The sequence below is a fragment of the Scatophagus argus genome, chromosome 21, assembly GCF_020382885.2.
Source record: "Scatophagus argus isolate fScaArg1 chromosome 21, fScaArg1.pri, whole genome shotgun sequence".
NCBI lineage: Eukaryota > Metazoa > Chordata > Actinopteri > Scatophagidae > Scatophagus > Scatophagus argus.
Genome location: NC_058513.1, coordinates 15,740,891 through 15,759,699, shown reverse-complemented (window position 1 = coordinate 15,759,699; position 18,809 = coordinate 15,740,891). Strand labels below are relative to the sequence as shown.

At 43.4% G+C, this 18,809-nt stretch overlaps 1 protein-coding gene across 6 annotated transcripts in view; it reads right to left on the bottom strand.

Moving 5' to 3' along the window:
- The window catches only part of sdk2b (sidekick cell adhesion molecule 2b), a 233,662-nt gene that overhangs the window by 13,707 nt on the left and 201,146 nt on the right, over positions 1–18,809 (bottom strand). For 3 of the 6 annotated variants that reach the window (XM_046376442.1, XM_046376437.1, XM_046376440.1), the window contains exons 20-42: positions 18,412–18,510; positions 16,958–17,149; positions 14,538–14,659; positions 14,262–14,371; positions 13,426–13,576; positions 13,067–13,304; positions 12,161–12,276; positions 11,696–11,984; positions 10,979–11,173; positions 10,109–10,310; positions 9,522–9,625; positions 8,810–8,880; positions 8,090–8,222; positions 7,434–7,490; positions 6,715–6,816; positions 6,336–6,451; positions 5,730–5,916; positions 4,353–4,490; positions 3,740–3,949; positions 3,529–3,654; positions 2,433–2,597; positions 2,146–2,286; positions 169–328 (exon numbers count right to left, since the gene is read on the bottom strand). In XM_046376442.1, coding sequence (XP_046232398.1) covers positions 169–328; positions 2,146–2,286; positions 2,433–2,597; positions 3,529–3,654; positions 3,740–3,949; positions 4,353–4,490; positions 5,730–5,916; positions 6,336–6,451; positions 6,715–6,816; positions 7,434–7,490; positions 8,090–8,222; positions 8,810–8,880; positions 9,522–9,625; positions 10,109–10,310; positions 10,979–11,173; positions 11,696–11,984; positions 12,161–12,276; positions 13,067–13,304; positions 13,426–13,576; positions 14,262–14,371; positions 14,538–14,659; positions 16,958–17,149; positions 18,412–18,510 — 3,424 coding nt within the window. The remainder of the gene's footprint in view (positions 1–168; positions 329–2,145; positions 2,287–2,432; positions 2,598–3,528; positions 3,655–3,739; positions 3,950–4,352; positions 4,491–5,729; positions 5,917–6,335; positions 6,452–6,714; positions 6,817–7,433; positions 7,491–8,089; positions 8,223–8,809; positions 8,881–9,521; positions 9,626–10,108; positions 10,311–10,978; positions 11,174–11,695; positions 11,985–12,160; positions 12,277–13,066; positions 13,305–13,425; positions 13,577–14,261; positions 14,372–14,537; positions 14,660–16,957; positions 17,150–18,411; positions 18,511–18,809) is intronic. The other 3 variants (XM_046376439.1, XM_046376438.1, XM_046376441.1) reach the window with 3 other exon arrangements.

The window sequence follows — 18,809 nt, the reverse complement described above, 5'->3', positions numbered from 1 at the left end:
TTCCAGTGAGCTGAAAATGTTTTCAGGCATGAAGCTAAGTTTCCATGCATAACCCAATTATTTTACCATATGCTTATTTAATTTCTGACTTTAAATTAAGATCCTAGTTTAAAAATCATCTGCGCTAGAAGCAATTTGGGTTATGAGCTGTTGGAGCCGTTCACTGACCTCGTGTAGACGCCGTTCTTCCTGCAGAAAGAGTTTTTCACAGACAGCCGTCGGTTGTTGAGCTCCAGAGCGGGGAAACGGCCCTCGTCCAGGCTGACCATGTCTCCGTGGGTCAGAGCGTTACAGTTGGAGTTGTTACCTGGACACACGTACAGAGACACTGTGTGACCACAGGCCAGACGGACAGATAGGTTAGTGTGTGGGAGGACGAATGGGACTGGAGAATGACTCAATCAGTGAGTGAATGAGTAAACAAAATTAGGAATAAAAGGATGAAAACTTGACTTTTCAGTGTTAGATGAATCATCTGAAGTATTGTATTTATTACATTTATTTAAATACAAATGCTGTGTGACCAAGTGCTTTTATTTTTTTTAAGTTATTATCTGCTGAAAGCTGAAATCACATCCAAGCAAACCCTCAAGTAATCCATTTTGTGACTTAAAGGAATAATCATTGTGGCAAATATGCTTATCTAAACATCAGTATCACAAAATATCTAACAGAAGTCAGTAGCTGGTTAGCTTAGCTTAGCATATAAACTGGAAACAGGGGGAACAGAGAGCCTGCGGTGTTAATTAGTGCAGTTTAGGTGCTGCTAGGCAGATTTTGCTACCTTCAGACAAAGTGAGGCTAACTACCGTATTTTCCTTGTTTCCAGTCTTAACTAATCTAACAGGCTGCTAGCTGTAGAATTAAGTTGAACAGACAAATACAAGAAGTGGTTTAACTCTCAGCAAGAAAGTGAATAAATCCATTTCCCAAAACACTAATCTACTTCTTTAGTCTGACTTAACCCCGAGTCTCACGTCTTATGTCTACAGCTTTGTTTCTCATACTGTACGTCTTCATGCATACCACCAAAAAAGGGAAAAAAAGGGAACTCTCACAATGAGGTCAATGACAGAGAAAACATATTATGCGACTAATACATAATAAGTAGCTTAGAAGCTTCAGATTTCAGACAAACCCTATGGACCACAGTGGAAAGTCAGTCAGTATATTAAACACAGAACTGAGAAATGTTACAGAAGGCCATTTCATGCAGAATATAATATCACAAATTCATGGATTCCGAATGACACAACATATGCAAACTCATGGAGACCCGTGTATAAAATACTTTAAATATGATAAATGAGGGTGCATCTCTGTGTAAACACTGTCCATGCATCACACATGAATAGGCAATAACACAGCTATTTTGCATCGACTCCCAGTGTCCATCATGATAAATCAAACAGCTAATGCTGTAAACCGAGAGCGACAGACCTGCCACGCTGCTCTATAGCAGATTAATGTTTGGAGGAGCTGTTGCTTGCCATGTTACAGGTTAAAATCACTTTAAGCCTAAGACTTATGGGCGACTGCAGCTAGGCCAGGACCTCCGTGTTTGCTCCAGGGCTACTTGAGGTCAACTGGTGGTTATGCAAAGAAGAAAAACCATTGGGTAGGTCCAGAGGCCTGGGCCAGATTCCTAGAGGGGGATATGAAGGCTTTGAGAGCGTCTTTGTGCTGGAGTGAGAAGGAACCTCTTGTTTTTCCTTTGTCTGTCAGAAAGATGGGCAGTGACCCGCAGGGACCCCCCCCTCAACTCCCCTCTCCTGCCTGGCAGCTAAACAGCCATGGCAGAAGTGCTGAGCGAGGGAAATACCCGCTGATGTCAGGGCTGCACTGAATGGACAAGTATGCCCCCCTACTCCTGCTTCCCTGCCTCTCCGCCTATTTTCCCCCCGCTACTCAGTCAATTAAGCGATTCATTCAAAATTAGAATATGCGGTTTCTCGGAACGTTACCTTAAGTTCACTGCTCAGTAGCTGAAAACTACAAATCATCAAGTTTGTTTCTTCAAAGTGCTTCTCTCTAAGACAAAAAAGTCATCAGATTCTCGGCTATTCGTGCCACTGGGTTAGAAGAAAGGCACTAGTTCTATATTAGTTAAATGCTCCATTTAACTGCGCACTTGTGTGCACTCACCAGATTCTGACTTCTTGGCATACTTCTTGCTCTGTCCTCTGATAATGAGGATGAAAACCAGCAGCAGGATGAAGATTAGCCCCACCAAAGCCACCACGACCAGGAACCACCACTCCTCGTAGAAAGGTGCCACTTTTTGGGCTGGGTGAAAGAGAGAAAATTGGAATTCAAGGATGTTAATAACAACTATTCATGTTTCTGTGATGTCTGAGTAACTTTAGGGAAATTAATTTATTCTTATTCTTAATTCAAATTTAAATCAACAACAACAAAAAAAGAAAGCTCACCAGATATAGAAGGAGAAGGTAGACTTGGGGAACCATAACCATAGTCGTTCACTGCGATTACCCTGAAGTCGTAACTGACCCCTTGCTTCAGGATATCCATGTTGAATGTGTGTGATGTCACTTCCTTTGGGATGTCCTTGATTAGGATGTCCCACAATCCCTCATCTGTAACAGAGTTGAAGTTAAAAGTTTTGTGGGTAAGAATGGGTTGGAGGAGAAACTTGTAACATATTTGAACAATATCAATATGTCTTTGTTTACAGGTTGTTTGTATATTTGACTTATATAATAGACTTCAGTCTGGCTGGCAGCTCTCAGGGTAATTCATAATTCCTACAAAATACTACACCATTCATCAATTTCAATGCTCCTGTAAAATTTACAGCAACCAAATCTACATCATAAATAGTCATTTGGTTGTATTTCAAATGCAGTAATGTTAGATGGCTTGCTGTTTGCTTTGGAAATCCTGCCAGAGACATTTATTAAGCATTGCGCTGCTTATAAACATCAGTGTAGGTTTGACCCTTTCAACAAGGTACACAACATAAACTAGCACCAGGGTTCATCTGTCATGTCTCTGAACTTTGTCAAAAGTTAGAAAAGCTGATTTGATTCGTAGACAAAAACAAATCATCAAATTATATGATACTGCAGGGAGTTACGGTTGTCGGCACCTGGATTAGAGAATATGAGGGGGGAGTGGGGGTTTGTGAGGTTGGCTTTCCCGTCTTCATCGCCCCATGAGCATTTACCTGTCACCATCAATAGTACTGCTAATCCTGCTTCAAAATCTAGCACTAGACGCCCTCTCAATTTTCACTCAAAAAATGGTGAAATGCATCCCTCCCTGTGAGTCATCCATCACCATTTTAACCCTGTCAGGGCCTGTCAATCACAACTGAAACCAGACGCCAAACTCCACGATCAATAACCCATTAAGATACCAGTAACACACGAACTGGGGTAGCAGATGTTGACACTTTACTCCACTTTTCTTAATCAAACTGCCAAGGGGGCTAACATAAGGCAGGTTTTTCAAGCACATGACAGAAGTGGCCATAAGGATGTGTCTTCATGTAGCTGAGGCACTCACCGGAAGGTCTGGCCTCGATCACGTAGCGACTGATGGGAGCACGCCCCGGGTCCCCGCTGGTCCAGTGGATGGTCAGGGCCGAACCATAGCGTGTGATAAAAGGCTCTCCGGGGGGGCCTGGGGCTCCTGAGCCAGAACCATTGAAGTAAAACACTTAAAATGGAGACTTAAAAATGCTGAGAATTTCATAAACCCACATCACGGCCATTACCTTCTCCCGGCCCGGTGGTTATGTTGGCCTCCACCTCGGGCCCATATATGAAGGTCTTGGCCCGGATTCGGAAATTGTAGGTGATGCCATCAGCCAGGTCTCTGAGCTTCAACCAGAGAGGGCCGCTCCCCTTCACGTCCACCGTTACCGTCTTACTGACGCCTGGGGGGGAGGGGGAGTGAAGACAGTCGGCACAGGCCACTGAGGACTCTAGATAAACAAACCACATTTAGAGCAGATCTTACACATGCCAGGCAATGTGGGAGCACACTTAAAGCAGGCGCACACACACGCACACACACACACACACACACACAAGCAGTAATGGAATTAGTAGTGGGAAATATGCTTAGCATTTTGGCTCAGTAGTCACTGATAATTTGCGATGATAGTAGATGTGTTAAGTTTGCAATGACATCCAAGCTGTTATGGTCAAGAGGATGATTAGCTTATTGCCCAAGAAAAATGCACACCACAAGATTCTGACTGAGAAAATAAAAATTCTAAACATGTTTTCATTTATAATTCTAATGGTCTTGCAGTGTGCATGAAGCTCTTATACAAGCCAGCAGCCATTTTGAAGAGAGAAAAGTCAGTGAGAATGAGAGCTCACCATCCACCGGTGTGCAGGGTTCATAGACCAGACGGTAGCCTTCAATTATGCCATTCGGAAAAGTGGGCCTGCCCCAGGACACGTTGACTGAAGTGGTGGTCAGCTCACTGAAGTGGATGAAGCTGGGAGCACTGGGAGCTGGAACACAGAGAGGTCAAAGGTCAAGAGATGCATAGGAAATTCCACAAATTATCAGGGTAACGGATTTTGGATTTGTGAGTTTGTGAATGTATCAGTGCAGTATTTTAAAGCTGTACAGAACAAAGGACTGCTAACGTGTTAAGAACTATTATGTTAGTGAATTTAGCTTAAATCTCGCGTGAAGTATCTGTAAAACTCATGAAACTGGATTGTAATCTGCCCCAGCAAGAAATCTTTTTAATGTCACCCCCTACAGGCAGACAACATAACAGCTGTGGAAATATTTACATCTGCACCAACCAGCTACAGCTTTCTTTGTGTTCGGCAAAATAAAAATGTGATTCCCATTCTTAGCAAACAAAATCTGCCACTTTTCTTGCTGCAGATCTGGAAACTTTTCGAGCAGGGGCTGAGACGCTTTCAAAAGACAAAGCCCCTTTGTCTGAAAAAGATGGGATAAATATCTCCACAGCACTGCTCCTCCTTCCTTCCCCCTTCAGTTTGTCATCTGCCTCCCCCTGACAATAACCCATGAGGGAAACCAAGGAGCTGTGAACATCTTTTTTCTTCCTTTTTACTCGGCCATGTTACAATATTAAAATGCACCAAAATTGTGTAAATGGATTTTTTTTTACACAGGGGTTTAAGAAAGAAAGAAAGATAGATAGAAAGAAAGAAAGAAAAAAGCAAGAAAGAGGCCATGGAGGCGTTTTGTTGGGGATGCTGCGTAGACACAACGTGCCTGCAGACAGAAAGCCCGCTGAAAGAATTTTCATTCCATCTATTTTCAGACAAAACAGGAGATTCAGCAAATGAGTTTAGAGTGGGTTTGCTGATTAGGAACTTATGCTCAGTGTGTGGTTCCGCTAACATCGTTTGGCATGCTGACAGCAACAATTAGCGTCATCCTCTCAACAAATTCTTTCCTCATGGTTGACTCCTCCACTTTGAGGAAACTCTCAGGGTTCTCCGAACTAACATCAGCACCACCAGCAGCACATAAACATGACAAATGAATGAACATGGCTGAACGTGCTCCAATTTATCTGCCTTAGTCATGTCTTCCTGTTACCTCATTTGTCTTCAGCTTCTTTTTCGCAGTACCTCTCCATCATGTGTTCATTACATACAGAAATATTTGTTTAACTATACTGCTTGTTTGCAGTAACGCTCACTGTTGCACTCATTCGGGGTGAATGATTTGCATATTTATTGGTATCCAGTAGTTAAACACACCTGCTTGCTGAGTGCGTCCCCGTGTCGGTGGGCTGCGGGGTCCGTCCCCAGCTGCATTGAAAGGGGCCACGCTAATCATATAGGTGGTGTAACCAGTCAGGTTCTTCAGCTTCACCCCGCCTTCGGGCATGAACAAAGTCCGCAGCCGCTCTGTCTCATTCTTACGCTGGAACTCCCAAAAGTAAACCTACATGGGATAAGAGAGGCATAAATTGATATTAATGTTCATCTGTAGATGCTGTTCAGGGAATACAGCTACTTCTGCTTCTATAAAACTCAGTCCCATTTCAAACTCCCTTAAGGGAAAGCGCTTTCGTTTTATTCCCTGTAAATGTTTTCTTGAGCAGCAGACTAAATGTTTCAGTGAGAGCCCCTCTGGAAAACAGTGCCAGCTAAAAGTGTAAAAATGTGCCTTTAATAGTGATTCACATCAAATGGATGGAGTCGCTTTTGGACCACAAAAACATTTAAAATGTTGATATTACGATACAAATAGAAGACAATATTGTTGCTTTATTGAGGAGAAGGCTCATAAAAGGTGCTCCTACCCAGTGTGCCGTTTGGCCACGCGTTTGCTAGAGATTTGAAGATCAATGTGAATCTGACCTTGTAGCCCTGGATGTCCCCGTTCTGCGCATCCACAGGCGGAGGCTCCCATGTCACGTCCAGCTGGGTGGCTGTTGCGGACTGAATTGCCACATTCTGGGGTGGGGCAGTGGGCACTATTGGAGGCCATCACAAAGACATTTTTATGTATTATCTGTAAATGTTTGTTGCACTTTCTGGTTTCACTACCATACTCACTCAAGTGAAGCTGAAAATCCTAAACTGTTTAATCTAAAACAGCAAAACCCTGGGACTTAAGAGAAACAAATTACACCTGAAATTTAGCTGGTTTCTACAAGATATCGCTTCAGTGCACATGTTTTGAGCAGAGGCTGCTGAATGAGACTGTGTTGATTGAAATGACAGGAAGCGCACCTACCTGCTTCTCCCACAAACACCTCCTGTGGTGGGCTGGTTGGCCCCTCGCCTACAGCGTTGTACACACTCATGAGTATCTCATAGCGCTTGTGTTTACTCAGCTCTGCAGTAGAAGTAAACACCCGGGGATATAAAGTTAGGAATTGTATTTAAAATCAAACTGTGTTAAAAGACGTGTTAAAAGTTTAATTCCCATTTGCTCCCGATGTGGAACACTCCATTTTTCTATCTGCAAAAGTCACGCCTCCCATGTTAATCAGCAGGTGGTCGACTGACTTTGCCACCCCATCGAGCAATACAAGAACATGATCCCTCACTGGTGTTCCACCCACCCACATTGATAATTGAACACCAAATTTGTGTGGGTCCAGGAGAAATTTGCAGCCATCTGCTTTGTTTATCCAAATAAGCTTTGCGTTGGATGTGTTGGACCATGTGAGCTTGTGTCCAACAATTTTTGTAGACGGAGAGCTTCCGTTAGCCTAAATAGAAGTGTATGCACCAATCCAAGAGTAAGCACCCAAATGTCGGGTTAATTTGCACAGTGCTGCTTTTCCCATATCACAACTCAAGGCAGCAGAGCATTTGAGACATATGGTGAGATTCAGCACAAAGATAGCTTTTTCTGAAAACCTAATCAGTTGGAGGAATGAATCACTGAACACACACATGCATGCGTGTGTGTGTGTGTGTGTGTTTGTTAGACATAACAAAACTTACTGTCCAACTCATACTGGATCAGAGTGGAGTCACTCAGATTCCGGATGCTGTAGGGGGCTGCGGTGGAGAGGCGGAAAGAAAAAGTGGAATAAAAGAGGCAGTGCAGAGACAACAGTATTACTGTCCAAGGTATAATATTTTCATTGTTGCGAACGGCATCACTACCATCATAAAAAACTCACACAATCACAATGATCATAGCTCTGAGCCCCTGAATGACTCAACGAGAGTAAAATTATAGGCTAAGTTGCACAGAGCAGCAGAAACAGAGCAGCTCCTGAGTAAACCTAATAATAGCTTGCAGCTGATAGCTACTGATCACAAGATGAAATGTTTTGCTGTGGAGTGTCAAGACCAGCAGGGAGATCTTGGGAACAGAACAGGCCTGTGTGAAAGCTTCCCTCTGATGAAAATAATAGTGCTGCTGACACATTGAGACTGCGCAGGAATAATCAGTCGCACCGCTGTATCAAAATGTAACTGAAGTACAGCCAGCAGAGAGGCATCTTTTTTTCAAAACGTCTTTGATAAATGAATTTTGATGTGGAATGCACTGTACTAGAACACTTCTTTGAAATCAAATTTGCACAGCTGCTCTAAATGAAACTGCAATACTGCAAAGGTATTTGTGTAGATGTCATGCAGTGATCCCTCACCAGTCAGATCAGCCCAGGTGGACGCGCTGCTGATGGCGTGAACAGAGTAACTGCGGAGACGGTCGTACAGCAGCTCGCGATATCGAATCCGAAAGCCCAACAAGATTCCATTGATCTTCTCCTCAGAGGGGGGCTGCAAGGGAACAGATGGGGCATTAAGGTCTGATGTAGCAGATCTCTACAGAACTGAGCCAGAGAAACAGCCTAGAACACTACATGTGACCCAGTTTTCCAGTTTTAATGAGGTCATGTAAATGACTGATTTCACCTGAGCAAGCATTTTTGTTGTGTGTTTCTTCACTGTAAAATTCCACTTCATCACTGAAGTAACACAGTAACACAGTCTCTCCTCTCAGACTGGGCTCATCCACAGGTGAGTCACACAGAGAAATCCCCCACGGTTGTACATGAGACGGCAGGGAGAGAAAACAAGCACCTCTCTGTCTTATAAACTCTACAAGTGTTCTCCATAAAAGTAAAATTGTGGCTTGGAGCCTCCTGTTTTCCTCTTTATGGCCTGTTAATTCAGGTGTGAGTGTAGTTTTTGTTAGACACACACACACAGAGGGTGTGTGTTAAAGCGTGTAGCATCCAGCCTGTAAGTATAGGCCTACTCTGTGTGCTGTCACGGTCTCTCATTAGAGGCCACTTTCTCAGACTTTCATGGATTTAGCAAACAATGAAACATAATACAGAAACAGTTATGCTGTCTGCACTTACCTGCCAGCGGAGCAGCACTGACGTTGTTGTGTGTGGCGTGACAGAGAGGATTGTGGGTGCTTCGTCGGGCGCTGAGGCAATAAAAGAGAGAAGACTGAGCTAAATTGACCTGAAAATGTGCGCAATTCAAGATGCTAAATCTAGCCATGTGCAGTGGCATTCATGGGGCATAAAGACACAATAGCTGAAAGCACAACAACCTGTGACAGATGAGTCAGAAATAGAAGTTGGAAAGATCAGGAAACAGAACATTTCTTTTATTTGTAAAAGCACCACTGGGCAACAAAGTTTTAATGCTGCCCTCTTGTCTCAGGGTAACCGCAGATGGTGCACACATGACACCTTCTGCTGCCAGCAACAGGCTACAGAGATGTCCAGTGATACCCATATAAAGTACAAGTGAATACTGTATATTTGAGATATTGCCTTATTAATCATACAGCATATTGCAGTGCAGAAGCTTTATCTGTTTAATGAACAGTTTGGGAATTAATTATTTGTTGCGAGCGGACTACATCATTTTTACACTTGGACAGATTAAACAAATGACATGTATGTTTTCTCGTTTTTAATGCCATGCTAAGCTAACCTGCTGCTCACTGTAGCCCCGCCCTTACCAGTCACAAGAGTGATATCAATCTTTTAGATGAAGCTAATTTACTCATCAGATATTTATGCTGTGAATAAAGATGTGTCGCAACGTTGCTCTTACCGTCCTGCAGGGTCGTGATTGCCTCACTTTCCTCACTGTACTCGCTGTCCCCGATGTCATTGGTGGCTTTCACTCTGAACTGGTAGGACGTGAAGGGCTTCAGCCTGAGGGACACAAGCACAGGAAAGCAGCAACATCAACGCTGATGATAAACTACAGCACTGGATCTTAAACCTTTTAAGTCACAGACATCAAAAGAGAGATGTGGTCTCACTGCGGGAGCTACAAGTTTTTCAAGCGAACTACAAGGCATGCATTTCAACCAAACCGAGGACTTAATCCTGACTGCTGCATCTGCTGAACATCTTTTCTGATGCCCAAAATGTGTTTGACTAGTTTATACAAGAGCGTATGCTCTAACCCAGACTGTAATACTCTGGTAACATTCATATAAGGATACTGTTTATTTGCCAACTGTACTACAGCTGAGGGAATAGTTAAGTGAATGCAGCAGTGGGGACCGCGTAAACATAAAGTCTTGTTTCACTTAGTATCATCTAAAGAGAACACATAGAAAACATTTGTTGTAACAAAGAGGATGAAAGGTTCTTAATAAAAAAGAACAACTCCCTTAAATTGCACTCTACCTAGACACAATGTAGGACGTGGCCTCATGGTTGACAGAGGCTGAGTGGACTGTCCAGTTGTTCTCAGGAAGCTCTCTGAGCTGCACCGTGTAGTAACGCACAGGGGACAGGCCGTCGCTGCCTGGCTCCCACGACAGCAAGACCTGGCGGGCCTGAACGTCTCTCTGAGGAACCACGGGACGACTGGTGGGCTGGGGACGTGCTGGAAGGACGTCAAGTGACAGAGAGTTTGTATGAGGGACATTATAATTGGGAGTAAAAGACAGAATTGGATCAAAGGATTGAGGAAATGGATGATGGGAGAAGGAATACAGGACAGATGGAGAAATGAGACAAAAAGTTAAAACTTGTAGAAAAGGTTTTGGAAAAATTTTTTGGTCGCTCACATTTGCATGGGCTGCGAAGCACGGACAATGAAAAAAAGTGCAATTCAGATGATTGAAACGTAGCTGAGAAATGAAAGTTGCAGAGTAAACAATCCACAACATGCCTTGAGGGAAGCAGATGGACTGATTCGCTCTTACAACTGCATCAGAGCGCTTCCGATAAACACCCACAGGGCACAAACATTCCTCCAGAAAACACATCTGCTAACTGGATTGTTCACTGGAAATGAACTGAGTGCAGAGAGGGTCTAGAGCAGCTCTCCACAAGTTGTGTCATTGCAGCGAAACACCTGTGTCTGCTCACGAGATAATGCATACAACTACTGCAGCGTTCCCTGTTTGCTTTTGAATTACAAATTATGTTACCAGTACACTTTCAAATGCCGCCTTACTTTGCAAAACACACATTTTCATTTTTGTGTGCTTCTTCATATTATCTGAGGTCATGTTCCACAAACCCAGCGCTGTAACATGTTAGTGTTACCTCTTTTCTCCGTGGTGACCACCAGAGCTTCGGCGGCCTCGCCCCAGCCCTTCCTTGTCTGCGCTGTGATGCGGAACACGTAGACAGACTCTGGCTTAAGGTTGGTCACTGTGTACTGGCGAGCGCTGGGGTTCAGCACATCCACTGTGGCTGTGTTGCTATTGGTGGAGTTGAGGTGGTATGTGATCTGGTAGGCTGGAGAGAAGGTGGGGACAAACAGTCTTAATGGAGGCATCACACGGAGCTCAACGCTAAATTAAATCTAGGCTGAAAAATGTGTTTTAGGTATCTGAAGCATTTGTTGTTTGTGTTGGTTTTCCTAACAATAAGAGGAAGTGCAAACTGTACAACAAGCTGCTTTGTCACTTCTGAAATGATACCATTAGCATCTGCTGCTCCTAATGTGAGCGTCTGTCATACTGTACAGTTTAAAATAAATCATCTGACAGATGTATAATGAGTCAAACCCTCAAAGAGAATCCTCACTTAGCTTACAAGAGAATACAGCTACCTTTGCAGCAAGATTTGCTAGTGTCTACTCCATCAAAACAACATCTACACCCGTGGGCCTGACGCTACATTAAATCTAAACCTCTGTGTGCAGTTTCTGGTTGTTCACAGTTCATTTACTGATATTACAGCAAGACTAGATTCTGAACTGACTAAGATATAAGAAATATAACAACTTTTCAAACAGAAAAGGATCTTGTTACTAACCAAGTATAATGCCATTGGGTTGCGAGGGGGACTGCCAAATAAGCCTGACTGACGTGGTCCGCACTTCAGGGAATAGAATACCCACTGGAGGTCCTGGCACATCGTCCAAAGTCCTCTCCAGGATGGGTGGAGAACTGGGCCGCCCATCTCCGATCCGTGTGAAAGCCAGAACCTGAATCTCATAGAGCACATATTTCCCCAGACCAGTCAGCTGGACACTGTGGGTGGCGTTGCCCTCCACGGTCCAAAAGTGGACTGCGCTGTCCGAGTCCTTCTCTTTGTACACCACCTGATCCAGCCAGGAAACAGAAGATAAAAGATCGGAAAAGAACTGGGTCTCCCATACTGTCATCCTGCTGCTCTGTGTACTTCCTAACTATAGCCGACATTTCTAAAAATAATTAGGTCTTTGGCAGTCTTGGTAAATTGGAGAATAACTGTAAAACATAAAAAGCTCAGACAGACCTTGTAGCCCAGAATGAGACCATTTCTGTCAGGCTCAGGCACTTCAAACCAGCGCACAAAGATGCTGCTTGAGGTAGTGGCGAAGGCCGACACGTTGGTGGGTCCACAGGAGGGGACTGAAGAATAAAAGAGAGCAGAGACACAAAGTCAAAGCCTGTGTAGTTCTTTGTTTGCCTTGTAGTCTTTGTGAGTGTATATGCCTATTTACTGTGTGGATAGGTAGGGATTCAGCAGAGGTGCATTTTGAGTGATCAGCTATGATGTGTGTTTGCCCATAGCCTCTGATATCCTGGTACACCCTCCAGGCCTGCAGAAAAGAAATGACTCAAGAATAGGCCTTTTCTCCTCCTTGGCACCCATCCCTGGACATAATGCACTGATTCCTAAGAATCTGCTGGAGTGAGTGGAAAAAAGGAGTACAGGAATTCAAGTCCATGTGTTCTCAATTTCCTCAGACTCCTTCCTTCACTCCTTCCATTCCTGACCAGCCAACGTCTGGTGAGCGACGTGAAAGCCGAAGTGAGAAGGGAAAAGAAGTGCTCTTCTTTAAATGGGAGTGGGCCCCATAAGTGCAAACTGATGTATGTCGGTTACTTCTAACACAACTAATACTGCAGATATTCAACACGTATGTTGCAAGAAATATCAGTAAAAAGTAATTAGGGCACTGTCATTTTTGAGAACATCAGTGAAATCATGATCATGGTGCTCATACAGGAATGTGTGTGTTGGCGTTTTCGGTTATAAACCTTATTTATTATGAATAATCATATCATTGTTTCCTGAAAACAAACTTGGTCTCAAAAAACAAAAGTGCCTTTAAGTAATTACCCTTTGACTCTGTGATCAAAGGCACATCAGAATAACAGTATTTTTAAGATATAAGATGGTAAGATACAAGCTTACCAGACTCCCTGGTCCTGCCTCTGACCGGCTGGCTCCAGGGTCCCGTCCCTATGCCGTTGACTGCCTGGACCCTGACCTCGTACTCCGTCCACTCTTCCAGGTCCTCGATGGTGAACTCTCTCTCCAGACGGTCGGAGATGATGTGGATCAGCGCACGGCCCTGTGAGCCCGCGCGGGAATACTGAACCCTGTAGCCCACCTGCTCTGGGTTCCCGTTGTATTCCCATTCAGGCAAAGGCTGGGAGCAAACATTGTGAGAGGGGATGGAGAGAACAAATGGGTCAAAATAAGCTTCTTATATTGAGGAAGTAATAGATAATTCAGAGACAGTATGCACCGGGTAGTTGATTCCTACTTACCATCCAGCGTAACCAGAGACTGGTCTCACTAGCAGTGCGCAGGGTAACGTTGGCGGGCGCCATGTCAGGAGGCGCCGGCAGGGTCTGGATCTTCCTGGAGGGCTGGCTGGGAGGACTGATGCCCACTATGTTTACCTGGCGCATACGGAACCTGGTGTTTGGAGTTAAACATTATAATGCAGCTTCCGCAAAAGGATGGTTTCATTTGAACTGAAATCACAGCTCAGAATCTGCCAACTGGAAATGAAATCCCAGCATTACATCCTCTTACGTGAGGCTTATTGCTCTTGAACTGAGATCAGAGCAGTATCAGCATGAGTGGAGGGCCTATTTGTGTTACAGCATGAATATGCAAAAAAAAAAACAGAAAAAAAAAATACATTTTGATCCAACATGAGCTCAAACTCTGCTCAAATGTGAGGCGGCAGCACTGATGTTGGGTGATGAGAACTATAGCTGTTGCAGGTCTTCAGGGATTGGCTCGGTGAAATGTTCGTCTGTTATATTGAATGTGATTATGGTAAACAAGCAGACTGCACAAAGACACAGATCATGTGCAGCCAGTAAAAACAAATCTAAAATCACAGTATCCACAACAAGCTTGCATCCAAATCAAAGGCACAGAGAATAAGAAAAGGCTCCTGGGATAGGCTGAAATTAGCTGAGATACTGCAGCATACACATGTAAACCTTATCTGCTGTTTGTCTCAATCTGCACATGTTTAAGTTCCATGTTATCTGGGTTAAGATTATACTGGGAAAACCATATGCAGGTTCATCCTTAATAAGACCATTCAGAAGAAAGAGTGAAGCAGACAAAGTTTCCAGTAGGCTACCTGTAGAAGGTGTACGGGTTGAGACCTGGCACTTCTAAGGAACGGGCCTCAGGTTCGTTGGACACCTGGTGGACCATCACCCAGTCCTCATTTTCTCCTACCACACCCACCTGAGACCAAAACAACACAGAGCATGTAAAATACAGCAGATACAGCAACTCTTTATTTGAAGAAGTCAGTGAGATGTCTATAAAATGATATTTGTGTCGGTATCATAATCAAGATAACTCCAAATCGGAAAATTGGAACTTAAGTTGTGGTTTAAACCTGGCTCACCTGGGCCTCCACCTGCCAACGGGAAATGGAAGTTTTGCCATCGTAGCCAGGTTTGAACTGCAGGGTGACAGAACGTGGGCCGATGTTGGAAATCGCTATGTTGGTGGGAGGACCAGGAAGTTCTGTGAAGAATCAGAGAGGGAAGAGCCAAAGTTGGACAAAGAAAGAGAGATGACTGAGGGAACAAATAACTACCGCAGGTGAATTTTGCCTGGCTGTCTCTCACACAGGGTGGTTTTGTGACCTGAAAATCTATCTGCCACAGCGCCCTCTTGTGGCAGCACAGATACTGCACACTGATGAGCTTCTCAGCGACCTCACTTGTTTTCTCTTGTCCCTTGTGCACCCAACTTCAGTGAAGACAGCAAAGGCAGATTAGATTTGGAAAAGATGCTTACACGCAGTACACAGACGAAGACAACGCCATGAATGTCAATTACAGTGCAGTTATCTGGAGATACGATTCAATCTGATATCCGACTGCTTACACTTGAGCAGAGTAAACAATAAGAATAGATTATTTCCTGGAAATCCTGGGGGAGAAACAAATGCGAAAATGTTGATTTCAAAGAACAGCAGGAGGGCATTTTTATGTATATGAATATCATTGTTTGTTTGAGTGTGTACTTTTGAGGGTGTGTTTGTGTGTAAGGATGCCTTTGTGATTTTGTGTGTCTGCACAGGTATGTATGAGAATGTGCTTGTGCTTAAAACAATTCATTCTTCATCTTTTTTTCTTCATCTTGACTTCCCGTGAGACATTAAACCTACCATAACACATAGTTTTTCATATTAACTGTAGCATACGGGAGTGTGGACAGTGGGCTGATATTAAAGTGATATAGTTACTCTCATGGGTACACTAATTAATTTTTTCCAAGACTGCTTAAATGCTGCTGCCTTCAACCCAAATTAAATGCAGATTATTTTGTAGTAAAATTGCCACCTCTAAATCCTTTTCATGAATGATTATTGGGGTAGCTTTTAGCCGGAATGTTATGGTACAGTTGGAGGCACATAGATGTTTTCTTTACACATGTACAATGTGAATAATCACCATTTTGGGGACTATAACTGCAGCTCTGAAGCCTGCACTCACAGGTTTCACAGATGTATGGGCTCTGAAGGCTGCCCTTGTAATTGACATGGGCATTGTATTTCTATTACACAATTTTGCAAATACGAAATCATTAAACTTCGTAATTTTCCTTAATGCCCTCACGGGAGGTGTTATTATGCGGATGTGTGTGTATTTTTTTTTTTTTTGGTTCTGTCCCACGTGAGATGACTGGGGTCCAATTTCATTGTGTCTGGCGCCAGACATCACGGAGTGTGTGCACCAGGTTTAATGTGAAGCAGTAAACATGCAGGAGGGTTCAATAAAGGTGTCCCAGCTATTGAAATGACCCCTGACAATGTCATCAGGGTTATCTTGGCATGGGCTTGAGACTCAAAAACATCAGAAAATGTGTTTGGAAAAACTGGAGATGTGGAGTTTGAAAGAAAGCCTTTAAGGAAGGGGAGGGAGGCTCAAATGAAAGACACAACTGGGTGGCAACATGGCAAATGCAGGATGCACTGTTTCTGGAGTTTGACCAACAGGAGGAACTAGAAGTTAGGATGTCTTGATGGTCTTGATTTCTTCTATTTTGATAATCAAGGAAATCCTCAGCTTTACAGAAGTAGAATACTCTCTGAAGCATCCGTTTCAGGGGAAAGTAATGCAATCTGTTGACAGTGAAGTATGTGGATTCTCCAGAGCAGCGTTTCCCAACCTTTTTTGAGCCACGGCACATCTGTAACTTCAGAAAGATTGCGCGGCGACTGGGTGAAGCCGGATGCCCCCACCCCCCCGCACAACCGACAACTGCCATGGCACACTGGTTGGGAATCGCTGCTCCAGAGGACATTGTTTATGGCAAGAGATGTCAAGATTGTTGTTTTTCCAGCACAAGTTTTGTTAGTGCTGTGAGCACCACAAATGTAATTTGATTCACCTCTGATGCACTGAGATAGAGGCACATAACTCATAATCCATTTCTACCAACGTGGAACAGGTTCTAATACTGAACCATTTGGAAGATTTAATCTGACAATAAATGGATTTGTTCCCAGCTGGAACCAAAAAATAGCAGGTTTTCTTTGACGCGAGCTGTAATGAGCGTGGAAGTTCTGTAAGTTGGACAGATAGCAGAGCAATCCAAAACTGGTATAAATGTGGGAACGTCCACTCCAAAAACCCTGAGCAGAACCAGCTTAAGCAGAACCAGAGCTAATTTGGTAGAAAAAGGGTAAAAGGGGTATCATAATCAGAACAAGTAACTCTGTGGCTTCATACTGTATGTATGTATTTTGTCTTTTTATTTCTTCCTTGGGTGTACTCACCCTTGTGTTTCTGAACTGACTGTTTGGTTACTGACCTGGTGGGACACCAGAAGAGATGGTGGAGGAGGACAGCTGTCCCTGTCCTTTGGAGGTCATTCCTGCCACTTCAATGGTATAAGTGGTGAGAGCGGTGAGTCCAGTGACCCTGTACTCTAAGGTGACATTCGGCAGGTAGTGGGTAACTCTGGTGTTTGTTCGGTTGTACTCCTCCCATGAAATTCGGTAACCTGAGGGACAGCAGTGAAGAGTTGACAGCCACAGAACGAGAATCCTCTCAGGGAAAATTCGACAGCAGTTTTACTACAATAGCGACTCTCATCTTGCATACTACAGGGCAGGCCAACAGAAATATTAAATTAACTTCATCAAAAATTGAATCAGCCCGTGATTATACCTCCCTGCATGCACACATCCTCCACCCATTCCCATCCACACACACACACACACACACACACACACACACACTCTTAGCCTCTCAAAGTTAATGCAATTAGCTCCTTGGCCAGCAGCTCTTTTCATGTGATTGCATAAGGCATTAGGCAGCATTTCTTGCCAAATCAATAATTTCACATGGTATGTCAGTGTTTGTCTCCTGTGGGAGTGTGCAGCACATTTAAAATGTTTTGGAAAAACACTTTACAATATGCTGCTAAATCTCAACCTTTGTAAACACTTGAATATTCATGTGACTGGTGGGAATTTGCACTTAACTCGAAGTTTGTGCAGAATAAAGTCAGTAAACTGGAACAGTAGTCAGTTTCAGGGGCTCATTAGAAATATATTTAATTCGAACATTTATGTAAATCCCTAAACAAGTGACATAAAATCTTCAGTTTAATATGAATCTATTTTGTTTTTCAAGGAGGTTACGATATCATACTTGTGACACTCAACTCACATCCTCTGTGCATGAAGACATGTCATGGATGTACAAATTGCCAACTCAAACTAAAAGACAAAGATCACAGTACTCTTCAGGTGCACAATCATACATACAATGTGCACAGAAAAAATACATTTAAATTTAATGGTCTCCCTGAGGAGAACAGCTTTGTTTCTTGATGATTCAAGGGCTTTTTCTTTTTGTTAAATACCCTTCATTTTTCTTACTTATTCTAATATAAAAGACCTGAGCTGAGTTTCCAGATCAGATTCTGTTCTGTGACGGTTTTTGTTTGTGGAGCTTTGGTATGAGGAGACAATATTCTGTCTTTGTGAAAGAACATTTTATGTAAGACCTTATTTTCTGACAACTGTTGTTGCACTGCTGAAGTAGTTTATTTGGGGTCTGGCATGTCAATGACACAAATAAAAAAAACAATAAACAAATAAAGTAGCTGTCCTAAGGGTACACACTGTACTTGGTTCACTAAATGAGGCTGTTAAAAAGCAATGCACAAACAAAGCCAGTCACAGTTCCGCCTTGGTGCTGCCTCTTGTGAATGGCCTCTTTCTGTGCGGCTCTGACAAACAGTGTGAGCGAATGTACCTGTCAGAACTCCGTTCTTCTCGTTGGGCTCACTCCAGCTCACTTTGAGTGATGTGTCCAGGATCTCAGTGAAACTCAGGTGGCCCACAGCACCGGGGACTGGACAGGGACGAATAAGAATAATGAGCAAGGCCAATGGGCAAGTGAGACACTCTGCATATGATGTAAATTCACTGATTAGCTTGGAATAGCAGATATAAAGAACAAACAATAAAGTTTGCATTTCAAATGTGTTGACAGAAAAATCAGCAAAGAAAGGTAATTGCTGGTTAAACTGTCTGATGACAAACTGAGGAAAATTAAGAGTTTTTAAAGCTCAAACAATAATCTCAAAGGGAACAAAGTCCCAATTATGATGATCCTGGCTGGATGCAGAGTGTACTCAGTCATTAGCACTT